The following is a 20,793-nucleotide window of genomic DNA, read 5'->3' as shown; positions in this document are numbered from 1 at the left end:
ATGGCTGCACACACCCTGCTGCCCCCCAACCTGCGCCGGGGCTTGGTGGCCTTCAGTGGCTCCCTCTTCATCAACAATAAAACACAGGACAGTGGCACTACCCACATCTACCAGCCAGGTATGGGCAGTGAGGCTTTGTAGAGGGGTGTTTGGGAGGGGGTCATCACTGTGAGCTTGCTCAGCACATCACCAAACCACCTGGGTGCCTCTGAGGTAACAGCACCCAAAGGGTATCTGCACCCATCCCCCCAAGGAGGGGAGCAAAAATAAGAACATTTGCTGCAAACAGCCATATGCGGTACCCAGGGGCTATTGCCCTACTCCATGAGCTGTGAGTGAAGGGTCCCTCTGGGCAGGGAGACCCAGGGCTGCTGGGCAGCTGGCCCATGCCTGCCCCTCCTGCCTAGCCCACGAGGTGCTGGCCAGCCTGCCCCTCCAGGTGATGCTCTACTTCAACGTCTACTACTTCCCGGTCTGGTGCCTGACTGAGGGGATGATGCTGCAGCTGAAGGTACTGTGCCAATGGGTCACGTGGGGAGGGGGGAAGCTGCTTCTGCCCAGCCTCCCTTGTCGTGGGGGGGAAACAGTGAGCAGGGAAGAGGGGAGCCTCTTCAGAATTGATGGGTCTCCAAAGCACCTTGACCCCACAAGACAAGATGGCTCATCTCTGTCTGCTAGAAATGGAAATCATGAACTTTTCAGGGAGGAAAGCTTAAACTGGGAGAGAAATGTGGGCAAAGCTGGGCACCAGCATGAGGGGAGCTGGCAGAGCATGGAAGAGAGGGTATGGGGAGGAGGGCACAGGGAGCTGAGCATGGGGTGCAGGGGACAGGGCAAATGTGATGAGGAAGAGGGCCCAGCTATCTGGGAATGGTGCACAGGCACTGGGAAATGAGGCATGAACAGTTGGACTGGAGTGCAGGGGGTGGGGCTGACTGGGACAAGGCTGTGCCTGCATTACAGTACTACCTCCTGCCTCGGCACTACCAGTTCCTGCTCATCACAGCCTTCCTCATTCTCTCGCTGGCTGAGGGTTTCCGCCTCTACCTGGGCTACCTGGGCAATCTCCAGGAGAAGGTAAGCACTGCCTGCCCTGGCCACAGGACCCCTGAACTCAGGGAGGGCTTGCCTAGCTAGGGGAGCTGGATGGCCCTTCACTTGCGATCCAAGTGCCCATCACTGCCCCTTCCTCCTGGAGTTCTGCCTGGAGCTGTCTCAGAAGGGAGTCATGGGTGCGGGCAGGACCTGAAGGCTGGGGATGAAGGAGACTCATTCATCCTCCTGCTGTATCTTCCTGTGGGTGCAACCCTCCAGCACGGGGCTTGACAGCACCTGACCACATCCAACCACAGGTCTGTGTGGCAGGGACATCCCCAGTACCTAGGTGCCAAGACTGGCAACAGCTGACACGATTTGCTCCTGGGTAAGAGGGTCTCCCCCAGCCCACTGCTGCCTCCTTACCCCATCTCAGCAGATTCTGCTCCTGCAGGTGCCTGAGCTGGCCGGGTTCCTACTACTCTCCTTCCTGATTCAGCTGCCCCTCCTGCTCTTCCTGCTGACAGACAGCCAGGTCATTCACCTGCCACTGGAGATGTCCATGCACAGCCTGTTCCTGGTCTTCCTCCTTGCTGAGATCGTGGCTGCCTTCCTGGCGCTGAAGACCATGACCAAGCAGCTGGCAGCACAGTTCTACCTGCGGCAGTTGCAGGAAGGTGGGAGGGGCCAGCCAGGGCAGACACACGGGGCAGGCAGCTGAGATGGGGTGATGCTGCAGGACACCTCCAAACCACGCAAGTCAGTCCCAACAGGGAGCATTAAAAGGTGCTCAAACCCACAGACACTGTGTTTTTGAGCCTTGTGGCGTTCAAAGAGCAGCACCTGGGCACAGACCCAGGCAGTACCTGCCTTGCTCCAGGCCAACACAGCCTGGAGCAGGTGGGAATGACGGGTTAACACCTCTGAAACACTCTGGCTCACCCCATGGCTGTGCCTGTCCTTGCTGAGCATCAGCCTTGGCAGGAGGCAGGACTTAGAGGTGCAGAAGCAAAAGCACCCCCAGGAAGTACCAGCCTTAAGGTTGGAGCCTTAAGCCGAGTTCTTAAATCTTCCCTGAACCTCCCAGAGATCTCCTGAGGATCTGGGCAGCTCACACGACACCATCCCAGCTGGAAGTGTGCAGGGTGCTGAGACATGTGAGAGCAGCATCCCAAAACCTTACAGCCACCTGTAGGGCTAGAGACAGAGCAGAGCCACTTCCTGCTTTTGGAACAGCTTTATTCCATTGAATCCCTGTTTTTCATGGGAAATTAAAGCCCATGGCTATTGGAACATGTTGAAATACAAAGTGGTTTAAGCCTCTTGTGCCAAGCACAGCTCTGCTCCAGCACCAGCTGTCAGTGCCGTGAGCTGCACCTGGGATGGCTTTGTGTTCCAGGAGCCAAGAACTGCTGCTGCCACCAATGTTTCTCCAGGAAAGGCAGACCCTAACCCCAGCAGTGCACACCTGGGCCAGGACTAGCCCAGCTCCACCTGGGCTGCAACCATGCCCCCATCACAACTACCTGGAGGTGGCTCCAGAGGGAAGGAAGCCTCAGGCTTACCTTTAGGGGGTTTTGCCTGAAAAATGAACAGGGGCATCAGTACAACAGGCACAGGGACAATTCAGGTGGACCTGCACTGGTCTGCTTGGTCCCATGCAAACAGATTCATTGTCCAAGACTCCCACTCTGCTTGCAATCTGAGATCTAGCATCAGGAACATTCTCCCCCAGGAGGATGGTGCAGCCCTGGGGCAGTTCACCAGGAGCTGGGGGATCTTGGTTCTCAGAGGCTCCAAAGACTTGGCCAGACAAAGCTGGAGATGACCCAAGGCAAGGCTGGCAGCTCTCCTGCTCTGCAGGGACCTCCTGTGACTCCCTGATTCACCAGGGAAGTGAATTCCCACATCAGGAATCATGCAAGGCATGAAAACCTGTCACTGAACTGCAGCACTGGTCGTGCTCTGAAGAGCTGCCCTCCTTTCTCTGCATGGAGTCCAGACAGATTCCATTAAGAGGATGAATACATGTGGAGCTATGTCAGGTTTCCACGTAAGGTACCCACAGGGAACCCCTTTGGAGTCTAACTGCAACTCAGGTTGTGGTGCAGCTTTCCCTAAATCCTGGCACCAAGCTGCATCCCTCTCCCAGTTCAGACCAGTCACTAAGCCCAAAAGTTGGAAACTAAGAGCTGCTCCACCAGTTTTTTCCCAGATCTTATGAACTGAGTTTTAACCAAGCGGCAGAAAAACACTAAATCTAAAATAACCTTCACTCCAGCCTTCTCTCTCCCATGTGGCCCCACCTTTACCTCCTCAAACTTCTCCCTCCAATAAAGGTCAGCCTTTGCATCCAGGTAGAGCAAAATCAGGTCACAGACCACCGTAGCCTAGAGACAAACAAATATTGAAGACCATGCACAGGGAAACTTTCTCCTGGAATGCCTGACCCTCCACCCTGGCACCCAGAGTCCTGCAGCTGGCTGTGGGCCAGCCCTCTGAGGGCAGCGAGCTGGCCCTGCCTCCAGCCAGGTCACCTGCCAACTCCAATTGCTCCTCTCTGACAGCCCGCTCCCATAAGCTGCACTGGAGGTCAGGCAGGATCACCCAGGCTGCAATGGATGAACACTGGGGGCGCTCTTCCAGTGCCCCCACAGCCATGTATGGACTGGAACGAGCATGCTGGGGAGGAAAGAGGGGGCAGGTGGGGGACCTCAGGCTCCCTGTTACTCTGCTAGAAGGGATGAGCCACAGAAGGGCTCTACGAGGGGCTGCCCCCATCTTGGTGACAGTACACCAGGTCCCTTGAGATTCAGGGGAGAAGCAGAGAGAGGAGCTGCTCTCTCCTGCCAGCAGCACCCCAGCCGTGCTCCTTCCCAGGGCCCACACAAACACCCAGCCTCCATGAGACATGACCCTGACAGCCCTCAGGATCCCAGTGGTATTGTTGCCAGTGGTCACAGGGAAATGGGAGCTGACAACCTGCCAGACCATCTTCCCTCCATGCTGGCCGGCACCCAGGCAGGCAGCGAAACAACTGATGAGTGGCAAATCCCAACCCATGGATCAAAGGAAAAGAGCATATCGGAGTACTCACGGCACCAAAGAAGGCAATGCTGGTTCCGAAGCTCACAGCAGTAGGAATCATGCTGAACTTCCCAGCCTGGTGAGAAATGGTGGGTAGAGAGTGGTGAGAGTGTGGACTGAGCCCCATGGGGCACCATGCTTAAAGCTGTGGGGTGCAAGAGGGATTCAGAAAGATGCCCAACTGTAGGAATTGCTGTTCCACTGACTCCAACCCTCTTTGGCTGTCAAAGAATGGATTGACAGCTGGTGACTTGGTGGCAGCAGAGTTTACTGTGAGCCACATGCTCCCACAGGCATGGCAGGAGCCTCCCTCTTGCTGCAGCTGCCATCCACGGAACCACATCCCAGCAAACATGGCCCTGATGCAATGTGTCCTTCTCTGTTCAAATGAGTCAAATGGTTGTCTGGGGGGAGAGATTTTGGGGTTACCATCTCTCTCCTGGCTGTTCTCTCCTGCTCCTGGATCTGCTCTCAATACTCAGAAGTGGTGCACCCTGTCCTGTGCTGTATGCTTTACTGTCTTCAGGTGCAAAGGACACTACTGAGCATGACAGTCTAGCTGTGAACATCTCTCAGAGTGCCAAGAACTCTCGGCACAGTCTCCCTCTTGCACAGCTGAGCACTGAGTTTTTCAGAGATGCTACATAGAGTAGCGTCACCAATCACAGAATCATGAAATGGTTTGGGTTGAAAGGGAACTTAAAGCCCACCTCATTCCACCCCCATATCATAGGCAGGGACACCTTCCACTAGACCAGGTTGTTTCAAGCCCTGTCCAGCCTGGCCTTGAACACTTGCAGGGATGGGACAGCCACAGCTTCTCTGGACAACCTGTGCCAGGGCCTCCCCACCTTCACAGGGAAGAATTTCTTCCCAATATCCCATCTATCCCTGCCCTCTGGCAGTGGGAAGCCATTACATCTTGTCCTGTTCCTCCAGGCCTTTGTCCCAAGTCCATCTCCAGCTCTCTTGGGACCCCTTTAGGCACTGCATGGGGCTCTAAGGTCACCTTGGAGCCTTCCCTTCTCCAGATGAACACTTCCAGCTCTCCCAGCCTGTCTCCAGATCAGAGGGATTTCAGCCCTTAGAATATCTCCGTGGTCTCCTCTGGGCTTGCTCCAGCAGCTTCATGTCCTTCCTGTGCAGGAATCCCAGAGCTGGAGGCAGCACTCCAGGTGGGGTCTCACCTGAGCGGGGCAGAATCCTCCCCTCATCTGCTGTCAGTGCTATGGGATGAGGCCAGGACACTGGGGGTTCCTGGGCTCTGAACACACATGACTAGGGCATGTCCAGTCGTGATCATGCCCACACCTTGTGTCCCTAAGGGTACAATTAATCAAGAGGGGTTTAATTGTCCAGGTTCAGAAGAGTTCAGGGTGATCTTTGCTACCTTCCCACTCAAGATCCTCAGAGATGCCCATAGGCCCAGAGCAGCTCACCTTGTCTGCTTCACAGCCCCCAGGTCAGACCTTCAGGGAGAAAAACCTCCCTGCTCAGGGCATTACCAAGAGGTTATTCTTTAAATGGGAGAGACCATTTTCTCCTGCTCTGCTTGAAAACCTCTGGAAAGAGGTGAAGGGTTCTTCAGGGCAGGGAGAAGTGACAGCAGCAGCAAACCACAGGGGTGGCTGCAGGAGAGCAGCAGGGAGTGGTGTGAGGAGTCAGCCCTGGGGATGAGGCTGCCGGGGCTGTGCATGCCAGGGCTGTGCATGCCGGGGCTGTGGAGGACATGGTACCTGGCCGTGCACGGAGATGTCAAAGTGAAGGCCATAGAGCTTCAGCAGGTTCCGGTAGAGCTGCTGCTGGGAGTCCCAATAATAGGAGGCAGTTCTGTGGGAGACATTGGACACGGCTCAAAAAGCAGTGAGGGACGTGGGCTACCAGTGCCAAATGATTGCTGGGGTTTCTGTGTGCCTGTGCACACCTGGTGTCCTCCAGGCTGGGACCTGGGCAATAAATGTGTTGCCATAACTCACTGGCTGGCATCAGCAGGGGGGCATCCACATTCCCCCAGTACCCAGTCCAGGTCCCTAGGAGCATACAGCTCCCAATGCACCCAGTTCAGGTATGGACAGCCACAGGTCTGTGCCCTCAGGCAGGTAATGCCCTGCACAGCTCCAAACACAGTCACTCTACAAGCTGTGGGAACTGTCACAGCATCTCAGTACTAACAGGCCCTCCCCTGAGTTACCACTTCCCATTGTCTTGAAATCATTCAGGTTGAAAAGCCCTCTAAGATCATCAAGTCCAACCCTCGCACCATCATGTTCTCCACTAACCCATGTCCCCAAGTGCCACATCTACATGGTTTTTAAATCCCTCTAGGAATGGGGACTCCACCAGAGCCTGGGTGAGCTGTGTCAAGGCTGGACAACTCTTTTTATGAAGTAATTTTCCCAAATAACCAATCTAAATCTCCCTTAGAACAGGCCTCCCTTGAGGCCATTTCCTCTTGCCCTGTCAGTTGTTACCTGGGAGCAGAGCCTGACCCCCACCTGACTCCACCTTCTTCTCAACTGAGTTGTAGAGAGCAAGGTCACCCCTTTCCTCCAGACTGAGCCTCCCCAGCCCCCTCAGCTGCTCCTCATCAGACCTGTGCTTCAGTCCCTTCCACAGCTCTGTTGCCCTTCTCTGCACAAGCTCCAGCTCATCAGTGTCCTTCCTGACAGGGAAATGGTCACTGCCCTGGTCCTGCTGCCACACCTTGGCTGGTACAGGCCAGGTGCCCTTGGGCTTCTTGCCCACCTGGCTAAACCTAAGCTCAGGTTCACCTTGAAGTCCTTTTCTGCCTGCAGCTTTCCAGCGACTCTTCCCAGCCCGGGGCATTCCATGGGGTTGTTGTTACCCAAATGAACCTCATACCACTGGCCTTGGTCCACAGATCCAGCCTGTCCAGATCCCTCTGCAGAGTCTCAGACACTCCAGCAGATGAACACTCTTGCCCAACCTGCTGACTGCAAACTGACTGAGGGAGAGTTTGGAGATGACACCTGCAAACTGTGTGTCTCTGCTGCTCCTTTTCAAGCATCTATCCATGTGAGATCTCAAATTACTGCAGTGTGCTCATCCCACAGGCCCACGTGGCCACTGTCTGAGCATCCTCACCTGAAATTGTACCTCGTGTCCAGCAGGCTGAAGGAATACTGTGGCTGGCACTGGGCAGCAGGGTGGTCCAGGTCACAGTCCCACTCGATGAGAACTCCAATGCTCCCTCCCTGCAAAACACATTTTATTCCTGGAAAGGCATGGGATCACAGATTGGCTGAGTTCTTTACTGTTCATACATTCCCAGATCACACACTCCTTTAGCATTTCAGGGTTAGTCCTGTCCTCTGCCCCTTGCTCACATCTTTGGGAAATGTTGAGTCATCTTCCATACTTTTATAAAAACAAGTACCAGCAGTGCAAGGTCTGTGAAGTTCTCTCCAGTTGCCTCCACCATGTTACGTACACGGAAGACAGGGCAGGAGGGGTTGGAGATCGGATCGTACATGCAGCTCTTGAAATAGCTGGGGTCATTGGTTTGTAAAGTGTTACACCTGAGACAGCAGAGACAGGGTGTGAGAGGTCATGGAGCCCATCTGTGGGACTGCAAAGGGGACCCCTCCTGTTGGAATGGGCCCACCAGTGCTTCAGCTTCAGTGGGGCGACAGTCATTGCCTCACCTAAAGCCTCAGATGGAGGGAAGGTGGAGTAAAACCTTTCCAGAGGAATCACACACGGAATTATCATCCTTTACAGCATCTGCCATAGCCCTCCCCTCCACCTCCTGATGCTTCTTTCTTTCTCTCCCAGCACCCAGCTCCCACCCAGCTTGACTCAGTGCTCCAGAGGTGACAGCAGGGACAGTTCAGCTGCCTCATACCACGTTTTCTGCGAGAGTAAGGCAGCACAGTCAACATGCCTGGGGCTGTGAGGCCAGTGCAGCCCTTTACCTGGCTTCTGTAAATACACTTTACAAGGACTAAAAGGCAAAAATATTAATCTCACTCCCAGGCTGGCACAACCAGTCCCTCTCTCTGAGGTGTCCCCATTCCATCGCTCTTACAGCTGCACACAGAGGGCGATCACCCGAACACCATACTTACTTAGAGAAGTTAAATTTGGTGAAGTGGACAGTGTTTTTTATAAAGAGAGTGAAATTCTCTGTCTCAGCCAGAAGAGAGTTCCTGGAAAACAACCACCAATGAATTCAGGTCTTGCACAGTGGCCAAGGCACAGTCCCATTCCCCAAGCTCCGCAGTCTCTTCTACAATTCCAGGATTTTGGACAGGTGCAAAAACACTCTTGCATGAAATTCTCAGACCTTAACTGCCTGGAAGATTGATGTCAAAGGTCTCCCCAAACACAGCTGCCCCTCGTGTGAGTGTCAGGGTCAGGCTCCTGGTTACACAGAGGGAAGGAGCTAAAGCTCCCAACACCTGCTGTCCCCTCATCTGTGATTACCTGGGCAGGGTACTGTTCTCCACAGGACACCAGCCATAGATCTCACAGGTGGAATGGGTGGCGTTGAACATCACACATTTCCCTGTTTTTATGCCTAAAAATGAGACAATGTTAAGACAGGCTGAGAGAGTTGGGGTTGATCAGCCTGGGGAAGAAAAGGCTTCAGGGAGGTCTTAGAACCCCTTCCAGTGCCTAAAGGGCCCCCAAGAAAGCTGGAGATAGACTTTGGAAAAGGGCCTGGAGGGACAGGACAAGGGAGAATGGCCTCCCACTGCCAGAGGGCAGGGTTAGATGGGATGTTGGGAAGGAATTCTTGCTTGTGAGGGTGGTGAGGACCTGGCACAGGCTGCCCAGAGAAGCTGTGGCTGCCCCATCTCTTAAGTGTTCAAGGCCAGGCTGGACAGAGCTGGAGCAACCTGGACTAGTGCAAGATGTCCCTGCCCTTGGCAGGTAGGTGGGACTGGATGAGCTTTAAGTTCCCTTTTAACCCAAAGCATTCTAGGATTTGATGCTTCTTTAGAAAAACACCCAGTACCATTGCCATGAATCACAGGGTTTCCCATGGGACAATCTGCATCTTCCAGGCACATCGCGTCAAGGACAGAGGGGCTCTGGGAGGGACAAAGACAAGTGCTGTCACTGCACTGTGCTGCCACCTGAGGCCATGCTGTCACTCACTCCCACTGCTGTGCTGCTGCTCCTGTAAAAACCTCTTATTCAAACACAGAGAGAGGATGGTAAGTGGGGGAACACCAGTAACACCTTCTCCAGCTACCCTAGGCCATGGCAGGAGTCACCAGACTGTAAAAAATCCACCTTCTCAAGCCCCAGGGGGCACAGAGGTTCAAAGGCAGGCAGGGAATCCCAAGTTATGGAGTCAGAAGTGGGGGTCTGTCCAGTCTTCCCAGGGCTGCCTCAGCCTCTCGTTCAAGTGTGAAACCCACCAAGAGGAGCTGAGAGGAGCAGCACCTTTGGGCCTGGTGGGGATTCACTGCCATGGGGAATGGAGTCATTATAGTATGCAGGAGAACATCTGGGCATTGCACAGGGTGTTTAGGGGATGGGCTGTTTAGGGCAGGAAGACAAGGCATGGAAAGAAGGGAACTAGCTGGTCTGAAAATGAACAAACACTGGAAAATAGAGGAATAAAAGGATGCAGAGTAACTGCATGTACAGCTGCTAAAACAGCTCAGCTTGTGCTTCGTGCTGCTTCTGGCTCCAGACACACTCGTCTGCCAGCACTGAACACTGGTCATTGAGAATATTCAGGGAGTATTCAGACAGCTCTAACTCCCTGCAAAGCCAAAAGCTGTCACTGCTAAATCTTCAAAGTTTTCCAACTATGAATGTCACCTACAGCCCCAAAGTCAGCAACTGAGGAGATCAGCATGCAGTGCAGGCTGGGACAGGCACCCACACACACACACCAACACTGGAACAGGGTGAAATCCTCTGCTCTCTGTGTCCTTGGTTTGCACACTGCAAACCCAGGCTCCAGAGATGCCTATGGCTGCCTGTGAGAGCCCCCAAATGCCCTACAGCACCTGTCTTCCCCTCTGTCAGGATTTCAGGAGTTCTCAGCATTTTAAAGATGGATCATTACTGCCATTTTCCCTGACCCAAAACTGGAGTTGCTCCTCCTCTTCTGCAGCATCTGGCCACGGCAGGAGCAGAAGGGACCATTAGGACAATCAGAGCTTGGCTCAGGCATAAGGTGCCAGCAGTGGCTCAGCGTAAAGGACATTTGCTCCCATCTGCCAAGCCAGGCCCAGCCTGGGAGGTCTCAGCAGAGGGAGCTGGCCTGAGCCCAGACTTAAAGGGAAGATTTATTCCAGAGAACATATACCACTAAGTATTGGCTGGCTGGGAAACCACCTAGACCTTGCACTACATTCCTTCTAAAAACAGGATGCAACAAGGAGTTATGAAGTAAACATGACATAGGTATCCATGGAGTGTGTGTCAAAGCATCCCCATGCCCAAGGACAGCAGAAAGCCTGAAATGGTCATACATTGCCACCCAAGGAGGGCAGAGCTGGCGAGACCTCCAGTGTCCCTTGTACCGGTCACCAAAAGCACTTCTGGCCAGAGCATGTGGATATACACCTTGGCTCATGCAGGCATGACAGAGCAAGTGCAGATGAGCATGAGAGCGCTATGGAGCAGTGGGAATAAGGGGAATTGGGTTTGATGGGAATCCATTTTTCTCTTTTATCTGGTATTCCACCAAGAAGCAGGACAGGTGGCTCCATCACCATGCCAGTGGGGCTGGGCTGGGGCAGCCCTGCTCACTCACCTCGGGACAGGTGCCCTGGGTTTGTTGGGCTGTGGCAATGAAATTGGTCACCAGAAAAAGCACATTTTCTCCCTGGGAAGAAAGAAGACACCATCAGTGGGGCATGACAGCAGGGTGGGCCCGGGGGACACCCTGTGACACTGTCACTGAGGGGAACAGGCAATAACGGCCACGCTTGGGCTTTGGCAGGGCAATCGTTCCCTAGCCAAGGGGACTGACCCCACGTGTGCCCCCCTGACCCCGCCCGGGGCGCGGCCGTACCTGCGGGGGCCAGGTGAGATCCGCCGCGTCCCAGAGCCGCCGGCCCGCGGCCTCTGCGGCGGCCGCGCCCTTCACCTTGGTCATCACGGCCACACGCGGGGCCGCGTCGCGCTCCTGGTACCCCTTCTGCAGCAGCAGCACCCACCTGCGGGGGCGGGGGACGCTGATGGACCCTCGGCAGCCCCCGAGGGCAGGGCCGGGGGGTTGCTACCCCACCAGGGACCCCCGGCAGCCCCCGAGGGCAGGGCAGGGCAGGGCCGGGGGTGCCTACCCCAGCAGGTAGCCCAGCGCGCTCAGCTGCAGCAGCCGGTGCAGCAGCCCCACCCGCCGGTTCCGCGTCAGCGAGAACTTGGCCGTCTTGTAGCCGAGCAGGGGCCCGCAGGGCGGTCCCGGCATGGCCGCCCAGGGGCAGGCGCTCACAGAGGAGGGGACACCGCGGAGGAGCGGCGGGCACGGGCCGCCCCTGCCCCGCCCCACGTTGCCATGGCAGAGGGGCGGCCCCGGCCGGGCATGGCGGGAAGGCCGCGGGCCGGGCCCGTGCCAGTGCCAGGGGCAGTGCCAGGGGCAGTGCCAGCCCCGGCCGTCCCCTCCGGCACCCCGAGCCCTCCCTGGTGCGTCACGGAGTCACAGAATGGTTTGGGTTGGAAGGGATCTTAAAGCCCATCCAGTTCCATCCCCTGCCATGGGCAGGAAGACCTTCCACTAGACCAGCTTGTGCTGTATAACCACAAGGTCATTGCCATGCTTCTGTTTAACTGTAGGTACTTTTGAAATCAGAATTCCCGCTGACAGCGGGATACTGGGAGCAACACAGGCTTAAATGTCGAGGTCAGGGGTCAGAGCTGTAAGGAAGCCGTACACTTTTCCTGGGTGTACCACAGACTGCCGGGCAGAAGTGATGCCCAGACAGGTACATTGCTGGGCACAGTGGGCCACAACCTTTTCCCTTCCTTCTGAATCATGAATAGTGATGGCAGAAGTATTTTTTGTCACTTTTATGGAAAGACGAATTAATCCTTTAACAACATAAATGAAATATCTTCAGCTGTATCCAGCACTGGCTTTCCTAGCAAAGCTTGAAACTATTTTTGAAGGGGAATTTTGCACTTACATACATCCTTGTCAGCCTGTGTTTGGTCTCCCTTTGCTAGTGACTTTGGCTCGCTCTTTTCTTGTTAGTCTCAACCTTGTTACTGCATAGTGCTCTTTTCCTTTGGCTCCTGACTTTAAGCAACTGTTACTTAATTGCACACCACTGTCCTCACAGTACTCCTGTGATGCCCTGGGGTGAGGTGAAACCACCTTTCTGCTCCCTGGGCCCTCGTCTGCTCTGAAGGCACCGGGCTCCCCCGTGCTGTGTGGGGCTCCCTGTCCTTTCCTCTGGACTCTACACTTGTGCAGAACACGCCTCCTGAGGTCATGGCACTCCTCAGCCCTCACCTTTCAACCTTTACGCTCCCCTCCTTTTGGCACCTTCCTGGCACAGACTTCCCCTTCTCCATCTACAGCTGTTCTTGGGCAACCACAGCCATGTGTATCTCCAGAAGGAAAATTAACGAATCTCCCTACTCCTGGTCTCACCCTGCAGCTGTGCTCCAAATCCCTCTACTTCCAGCATTGGTACACACTCAGAAAGGCAGATACCAAATTTTCTCTCTCATGCCACATCTCATGCTGTCTGCCAGATCCATGTTCTTTCTAGTTTGTGTTCATGCAAAATTCAACATGTCCTCCCCATCCACTGCTTTACAACCCTCAATCCTCATGCATCTCACCTGCTATAGCATCCTCCTTGAACATCCTCCATGTCTTCAGTGGACTTCTCTGGCTCACAAGAAAGAAAACAGCCTTCATCCTCATCACTTCTGGCCACACCAGCCTTGGTTCCTTCCCAGTTCCCTTCTGCTTTTTTTCCTCATGTTTACCTTTGGAGGCTGCATGGCTGCTTGTCTCCACCCCTGTCCTCCTCACCTCCTTTTTCTTTCACAGTCCAACAGTTCCCCCCAGACGTCTGGTCTTCAAGCCTGGCAATGGTTTCCTCTGTGCTGGTTGAACCCTCATTTCTTTCCTGCCCCACTGAAAACTTGGAGAACACTTGCTGAGGAAACCTGTTCTGGTTTCCCAGGGGCTCTGGGAGGGGTTGTAGAGAGCAGAGCTGCCTGCTTTGCCAGCAGGACCAGCTGGCAGGAGGCTGTGGGAGGTACTTGGTTGCTGCTCGGTGTGGGCTTTCAGGCTCCATTAGGATGGAGAAGGAGCTGGGCAGCCACAGGTGCATGGGGAGCAGCAGTCCCTGGCATTGTCATGTGATCCCATTTTCAGCCTTTGCTGTGTTGGCAACCTGAGGTCACAGCACTCAGGTGATTCACTGTCTGGCAGCTTCTGCTTTGAGTTTGTGGTAAATGAGGTAGAAAAAGAAATAATATGTTGTAGTTTTAATTGCCTGGAGGTAATACAGTTGCAGAGAAACGCTTGAACTAACCCAAGCTTCCTTTTAACTCCTAAACTTAATCCTTTTAACTCTTAAACTGTTTGGTTTCATGTATTTTTTCTTCAGAAAATTTTTGGAATGGCACTGGCAGAAAGCACTGGATTAAAAAAACTTAAAATCAACTGAAACTATTTCCATAGCGAAGGGCAGCTGCCTCAGCCAAAGGTTTGGAGGTGGAAATTGGTTCACTCCTGTTTTTAAACTCTGAGAGCTCACATGAAACTTTATCTGATTAAATGAGTGGAAATGCCATGATGTGCTATTGGCCCTGTGCCTATGCCTGTCTGAGAGCCATCTATGACCCAGGATCATACAGGCCTTGGAACTAAGAGAGAAAAATCATCCAGTGTATTGACATATTGCATATGTTTTCATTTCTCTGTTTCTAGCTTATCCCTTTTTAGAGTCAAAATTACTATAATGAATGTTTTGAATGGTTTCAATTAATTTCTGATTGATAAATGAATACTGAAATCGTTTTGTAGTGTATATACAGTTTTTATTCTACTAAAATTTTACTCATTAAAATAAGAAACAGTTTTTCCAGCGTCTCAGGCTGAAAGGGGCTACTGAGGCTAGTGGTGAGTTGGCAGTGCTGGGTTAATAATTGGACTTAGAGATGTTTTCCAACCTAAATGATTCTGCAATTCTGTAAGGTTTCTTTTATTTATTTGAAAATAATGTTATGCTTTACCTAGTGGATTTTGTCCTATAAATGTGCAAATCATTTTACAGTTACATATCCAATAAATGAAGCCTGTACCTTGGACTTGTCTGTCCACACCATTTGGAGTGGTCTCTTGCATGTTGGAAGGTCTGTAAATCTTGGCTGTCTCTGGAAATGTCAGAACCTCCTGACACCCGCTCAGTCTGCAGAGGAAAACTGCATGTATTGAACATAGAAGTTTTACAGGGCTTGATTTAAATCAGTGTAAGTACTTATATTTTAAAATATTTCCTCACCATTTATTGTTTGTGTTAACTCCTTTGCCCCTAACCCTTCCTATGCTGTCCAAAGAAGAGATGCAAATAAAAGCCTATGAAAAAATACACCCCAAGTCTGTCCTTATTCACCACCTAGAGAAGATCCACTTGCCCCTGCCTTGACACACATGGATTCATTAGTCACTGGAGTCAGAGCTGGGTGGTTTTAGGCTCAATAAACCTATCAACAGACCATTTGGGAACCTAAAAATGCCAGGTGAGCCAGCAGTGTTTTACAGGGCAATGTCACTGGATGTGGGTTTGATGAGAGCAGGGGTGGCAGAGGGAAACGGAGCACCTGCCTGTGTACAGGGGGGATCTGCCCTCTGTGGGGGGTGCCTGGAGAAGGGGGAGCAGGCAGCCAGAGCAGCTTTTGTGGGACAAGTTGGAGGGATTTGAGGTGCTTTGGCAGCTTCTGCAAAACGTTGAGAGAAATTAACATGTGAAGAGTTACATCAAGTTCTGTTATACCAGTTATTCCAAATTTACCTGGTGATCTCTCCAGCTGGAATCCCTGCTCCTCTTTCCTCCATCTCAGTTGTGTTCTCTTTAGGTTGGGAACTAATCTTGGAATAACTCCCCAGAATATTTTTTGAGTCCCCTGTTCACGAAGGACCCAGTGGTTCCAGCACTGAGCTGTTGCCGCCCACTGACTCCAGTGGGTCCAGAAGAACCACGTGACACCGGACTCAGAGGTCAAACAACAACAAGCCCAGCATCTCACCCGGAAGGGGCTTTGGACTTTACCTTATAAGTACATGTTTCTAACCTTAGCCTGTGGAGTCAGATGTGTTGTGCCCGGGGCGGGGTTACCTAAGGTTATAAATGTTGTCTAATTTGAATAAAGTTGGGATTTGCCTGAACACCATATTGGTGTGTGCGGTCTCCTTTGGACCTGTCTGCAGTATTTGGTGACCCCTGACGTGATGTTTGGGGACATAGAATCCAGAACCTCAGTGGCTGCTCCCTGTAGAAGTATTGGTCCAAGAACAATTAAATGCTGGGCACATTCAGCCCTCCACTAGTCCCTGGAACACCCCTATCTTCACCATACAAAAGAAATCAGGTAAATGGCAGCTGCTCCAAGATTTGAGAGCCGTCAATGACTGCATGGAATCAATGGGCGCATTACAACCTGGAATGCCATCCCCTGTTATGCTGCCAAAAGATTGGTATTTGTTGGTTTTGGATTTAAAGGATTGTTTCTTCACAATTCCTTTACATCCAGATGATTATGAAAAATTTGCCTTCTCAGTGCCAACAATTAACAGAGAGGCACCAGCAAAACGTTATCATTGGGTAGTGTTACCTCAGGGCATGAAAAATTCTCCCACAATTTGACAGTGGTTTGTGGATATTGCACTGCAGTCATGGAGACAGAATAATTCAGATTGTATAGTGTACCATTTTATGGATGACCTCTTGGTCTCAAGCCCACAGCCATTATCAGAAGAGAAAGAGCAGACCTTAGTTAACAACCTGAAAGAGTATGGCCTCATAATAGCACCAGAAAAAAATCAACATGTGCTTCTTGGAACTATTTGGGTATGGTAATTACAGATAATCGGGTTAGGCCACAGAAATTACAGCTGAACTCTAAAATTACTGATGTCTGATCTGTACTAAAGCTTGTTGGTGACCTTCAATGGCTCCGCACCTATTGTGGCATAACAAATGAGGACTTGGCACCCTTGTTTTCCTTATTACAGAATGCAACAGACCCTACTGAACCAAGAACAGAAACACCAGAAGTCAAACAAGCCATTTCTAAAATTGAGCAAAAAATTGGCTCTACCATGGCATATCGCTATGACCCACTGTTGCCTATTTGTCTGTTTGTTTATAACAAACAAGTAGAAGTGGCTGTATTAATAGCTCAAGTATCCACAGAGCTACAGGTTTTAGAGTGGATCTTTTGCTCTGCTCGTTTAAGGAATACCATCAACCCTAGATTTGAAATTATTGGTTCCATGTCATTAAAAGCTCGTCAGAGGTTGAGAGCCATCTCGGGATGGGAACCAGACAGAATTGTGCTGCCAGTAAAATCTCTTAATCTGGTTGAGGAATGGTCATTGCAATCTGTAGCCTTTGCACTCCCAGTGAATGGTGTCCCCATAGACAACCATTATCCCAGATGTCCTCTTTTTGACACCTCCTTCATAACTGAGGAGCGACTCCGGCGAGTATGGGATCCAATTCCAGGAGCTATTACATTATTCACAGATGCCAGCAGTAGAACAGGTAAATATGGGTATGCCACACAAAGAAATGATCAGTGGGACCTAGTGATTGAGGAAGCACATGAATCTGTGCAACATTTAGAACTCAAAGCAGTAATTTTGGTATTTCAACATTTCCCTCAACAGCCTGTCAATCTTGTAGTTGATTCCTTGTATGTAGTAGGAATTGTCACCAGAATTTCGTGTTCTTTGATGAGTTTTGTGTCTAATCCAAAACTGCAGTCGTTGTTTATTACGTTATGGAATTTGATTGAACATCGCCAGCACCCTTTCTGGTGTACTCACATCCGTAGTCACTCCAACGGAGAAGGTCTATTTGTTCAGGGTAATGCCTATATTGATCAGGCTGTGTCTAGTGCTGCAGTTACAGCACCAACTCCTTTTGAGCAAGCTACCCAGTCACATGCATTTTTTCACCAATCTGCAAAAGCTTTACAGAATCAGTTTTCCCTGTCGAGATCACAAGCTAGAGCCATTCTTGCTATTTGCCCTGACTGTGCAAAAATAGCACCAATTCAATCTGTGGGAGTTAACCCACGAGGGCTCGAAGCTCGGCAGATTTGGCAAACAGATGTCACTGAAATTGCATCTTTTGGACGCTTATGTTATGTCCATGTATCAGTTGACACTTGCTCTAAGGCCATGTGGGCCACAGCAGATGTTTCCACTGCTGCCAAAGCATGCATCAAACATTGGCTCAGTGCTTTTGCTGCGTTGGGTAAGCCTGACACTATCAAAACTGACAATGTTCCAGCATATAAGAGCAAAGTATGTTCCACCTTTTTTGAACAATGGCACATTAATCACGTTACTGGCATACCCCATAACTGGTGGACAAGCAATTATTGAATGGCATCACCAAAATTTAAAGCACATGGTATCTGCTTTGAAAACAGAGGGGGAGACAGGCATGTGTAGCCCACAGAATGTATCGATGAAAGCCTGTTATGTTTTAAATTGGCTAAACCCAAGGGAAACTAATGATCCTCCAATTTTTTCCCATTTTTCAGAAAATCTGCGCAATTTTTCAGCCTTTGATGTTCAAGTTGCAGTCTATCAACCCACCTTGAGCATATGGAAAGGTCCATTCCGGCTAATAACATGGGGCCGAGGGTATGCCTGTGTATCCACAGATAAAAGCAGTGAGTGGATACCAGCTAGATGGGTGCGACCCTGGATCCAAAAGGACCCAGCCAAGGCTGAGGTGGAAACACGCCTGTCAGCCATACAGATGGCACAGGACCCGCCAATGCTGATACATGAATCTGGGTAGTATCCTAACAGTAACAATTTCCCCATTGGATAAGTGGCTAAGGAGCTGAGACTTAGAATTACCATGTTATTATGTGCAGTATGTTATTCATATTCTTGTTTTGTTTTTTGAAACGAGAGGGGGAGATGTTGCCGCCCACTGACTCCGGTGGGTCCAGAAGAACCACGTGACACCGGACTCAGAGGTCAAACAACAACAAGCCCAGCATCTCACCCGGAAGGGGCTTTGGACTTTACCTTATAAGTACATGTTTCTAACCTTAGCCTGTGGAGTCAGATGTGTTGTGCCCGGGGCAGGGTTACCTAAGGTTATAAATGTTGTCTAATTTGAATAAAGTTGGGATTTGCCTGAACACCATATTGGTGTGTGCGGTCTCCTTTGGACCCGTCCGCAATACTGAGCCTTTTCTTTTTGTCTGAGTGTCAATCCCATATTCCTTACAAAAGTGCCAGGAAGCAGTTGGATGCCTTGTGAAGATGCTATAGCACACCAGCACTGCTGCCTCTTTCCAGGCTTTTCTCCCCATCAAAGTATGAAGGTTACACAAATCCATATTGATTGCCACTAATGGTATTTTTGTCTGAATTCTTGAGCAGCTCTCAATTTGCTCAAGCTGTCCTTGCCCCTCCATCACCGCAGAAGGATCTGCCAGCTTGTTTTGCTGCAGCACTCTGGGACTGCTCCAGCTGCCTGATTGTTTCTGGAAAGTGAGCATTACTACTCCAGGGAAGCTCACTGCCTGATTCCATGTGGAATTCCTCTGGTGTAAGTTACAGAGGTGATCACAAAATTTTAGCTGTAGCAGCTACTAACAAGTGTGATTTGGAGTCAGGGCTGGGCAGCGGAGCCTGCAGAGCGACTCCAGCTGCTCTCTCCACCCAGAAGAGATTTTTTTTGTTTTCCAAGCATTTTTCTTGAGGAATTTCATCTCCTTTAGGATATTGAGCATGCTGCCATGCCCAGAGGTGCCTTGGCTCTTGTCCCAGCAAGGATTGAAAGCCACAGTACTGCCCTAAAATGCTTTCACTGTAGCAAGAGAAGTGCAGGACCATGAGAAATCAGCCATCGCTGATCCAGAGGAGCGATTCGCTGCAGCCCTTTCCTGCCAGCACTCACTGACCACTGACATTTCATAACCTCAGGCCAAGATGTCATTGCCTCAAGTGTTTCTCTTGCCTAAATCTCCCTCATGACAGCTTCAGTCCATTGCTTCATGCCCTGTCTCCTGTGCACATCGGGAAGGTTTATTCTTTCATAGAATCTGTGAAGCTGGAAAAGACCTCCAAGGTCATCCAGGTCTGTGTCCACAGTTTTGTGTCTATGTGCTGTGTTACATTTGGGGAAATGGGCTTTTCCTTCTCTGCCCCAAGAGTGGATGCAGCAGATGCATCTGCTGTTGGAACAGAGCCTCTGCTTCTGGGACAGGCCTGCACAATTCCTGCTTATACAGCTCCTTAGGAAGTGTGGTGAGACAGGGAAGAGCCGTGGCCCCAGAGCAGCCTGGCTGCAGGGACTGCTGAAACACAGCACAAACACTCCTTAAATGATTTGTGGACCCGTGTGCTCAACCACCAGCATATCATGGAGGGATGAGGGGCGAACAAGACCATCTTGGTCATTGCCATCTTTTTATGCCCCGCCATTCTCTGCCAGGCAGGGGGATACACCGCTGCTGGAGTGTGATGCTTACCTCATCCTGAGGCTGTCTGCAGGAGGAGGAGGGGAGAATGGCAGGGATAATGAGAGGATTACTTACAGCCAGCCTTACTGAGCCTGCAGTGCTGCTTTCAGAGCCAGGGGGAGCGGGGAGGAGTAGTTTAGGAACATGAGGCTGGGAAGTGATTTAATTAGGACATGCTGCTTTCTCCCACCCCCTTCCAGTGCTCAGGACTCCTCTTTTCCTCCCTCCAGCATGGTCAGGGCTCAGCTATGTAAGTGCATCAGTGACTACTTATTCCAGTTATTGTCTCTGACAGTGTTGGGATGCACCTGAGACTCCTGCTCCCCTGCACGTCCCCATGCAAGAGCCCAGCAATCCCTGGAAGAGCTCCCACAGCCCACTGATCCCTGCAGCTTCCACAGCTCCCATCCCTGGACTGTGTGGGCAGCAGCAGTGATCCTGTGTCCTGAAGCCTCTGAAATCATCATGAGCTCAATCCTTGTGGCCATCCCTGGAGCATCCCTGAGCTGCACCCAGGACTGACACTGAGGGCTGCAGGCTCAGTCACTCACTGCCATTTAAAGGGAGAGTGTAGCAACCCCACCATCTCTCTAGAACAAAACCCATGTTATTCCCCTCTGTATATGCGTTTCTCCTTGACTGCTTGCACCTGCCTCATGGGAACTCCCCTTCCAGGGCAAAACAAACCAGCATTGCCCTGGTAGCTACTCTCCCAGTCCTCCCAGTCCAGCATTTTAAGTGGCAACTCCCACTCCGACGCTGTTTGTGGGGATTATCATCCAGGGCTCACATTAACCCTCTTAGCACAGGCTGGAACACGTGTGCCAGAGCTGCTTCTGCCCCACAGTCCTTAAAGCCCTTCCCAGTTCCCAGACCACTGGCCACTCCAGCACTGACCCATATACTTCCCTGCAGCTCTGGAATTAGACTGATTTCCTGCAACGTAATTACACCATTGCCCAGAAAATAGGACTTTATTTATATTTTTAAGCTAATCTGGAG

At 51.4% G+C, this 20,793-nt stretch overlaps 2 protein-coding genes across 3 annotated transcripts; one reads left to right on the top strand and one right to left on the bottom strand.

Moving 5' to 3' along the window:
• LOC139679733 (transmembrane protein 17B-like) lies at positions 1-1,819 on the top strand. Its single transcript, XM_071571739.1, has 4 exons — positions 1-118; positions 408-511; positions 964-1,077; positions 1,490-1,819. The coding sequence occupies exons 1-4, from the start codon at positions 1-3 to the stop codon at positions 1,754-1,756; spliced, it is 603 nt and encodes a 200-aa protein (XP_071427840.1). The 3' UTR covers positions 1,757-1,819.
• A 438-nt stretch (positions 1,820-2,257) lies between these two features.
• P2RX6 (purinergic receptor P2X 6) lies at positions 2,258-11,592 on the bottom strand. 2 transcript variants are annotated; one of them, XM_071571738.1, is made up of 12 exons: positions 11,397-11,592; positions 11,126-11,270; positions 10,865-10,936; positions 9,104-9,179; positions 8,569-8,662; positions 8,211-8,291; positions 7,520-7,661; positions 7,228-7,337; positions 5,859-5,952; positions 4,133-4,198; positions 3,348-3,425; positions 2,258-2,616 (listed from the first exon to the last, which is right to left on the bottom strand). In XM_071571738.1, exons 1-12 carry the CDS (start codon positions 11,519-11,521, stop codon positions 2,515-2,517), a joined length of 1,185 nt encoding a protein of 394 aa, XP_071427839.1. In that variant the 5' UTR covers positions 11,522-11,592; the 3' UTR covers positions 2,258-2,514. The 2 variants fall into 2 exon arrangements, with proteins under 2 accessions (XP_071427839.1, XP_071427838.1); XM_071571737.1 differs by lacking the exon at positions 2,258-2,616 and having other exon boundaries at positions 2,811-3,425.
• Between the last annotated feature and the right edge of the window lie 9,201 nt (positions 11,593-20,793).

The sequence above is a fragment of the Pithys albifrons genome, chromosome 17, assembly GCF_047495875.1.
Source record: "Pithys albifrons albifrons isolate INPA30051 chromosome 17, PitAlb_v1, whole genome shotgun sequence".
In the NCBI taxonomy this organism is placed as follows: Eukaryota; Metazoa; Chordata; class Aves; order Passeriformes; family Thamnophilidae; genus Pithys; species Pithys albifrons.
The sequence above is the reverse complement of the archived record's forward strand: the minus strand, read 5'-3'. Positions and strand labels throughout refer to the sequence as shown.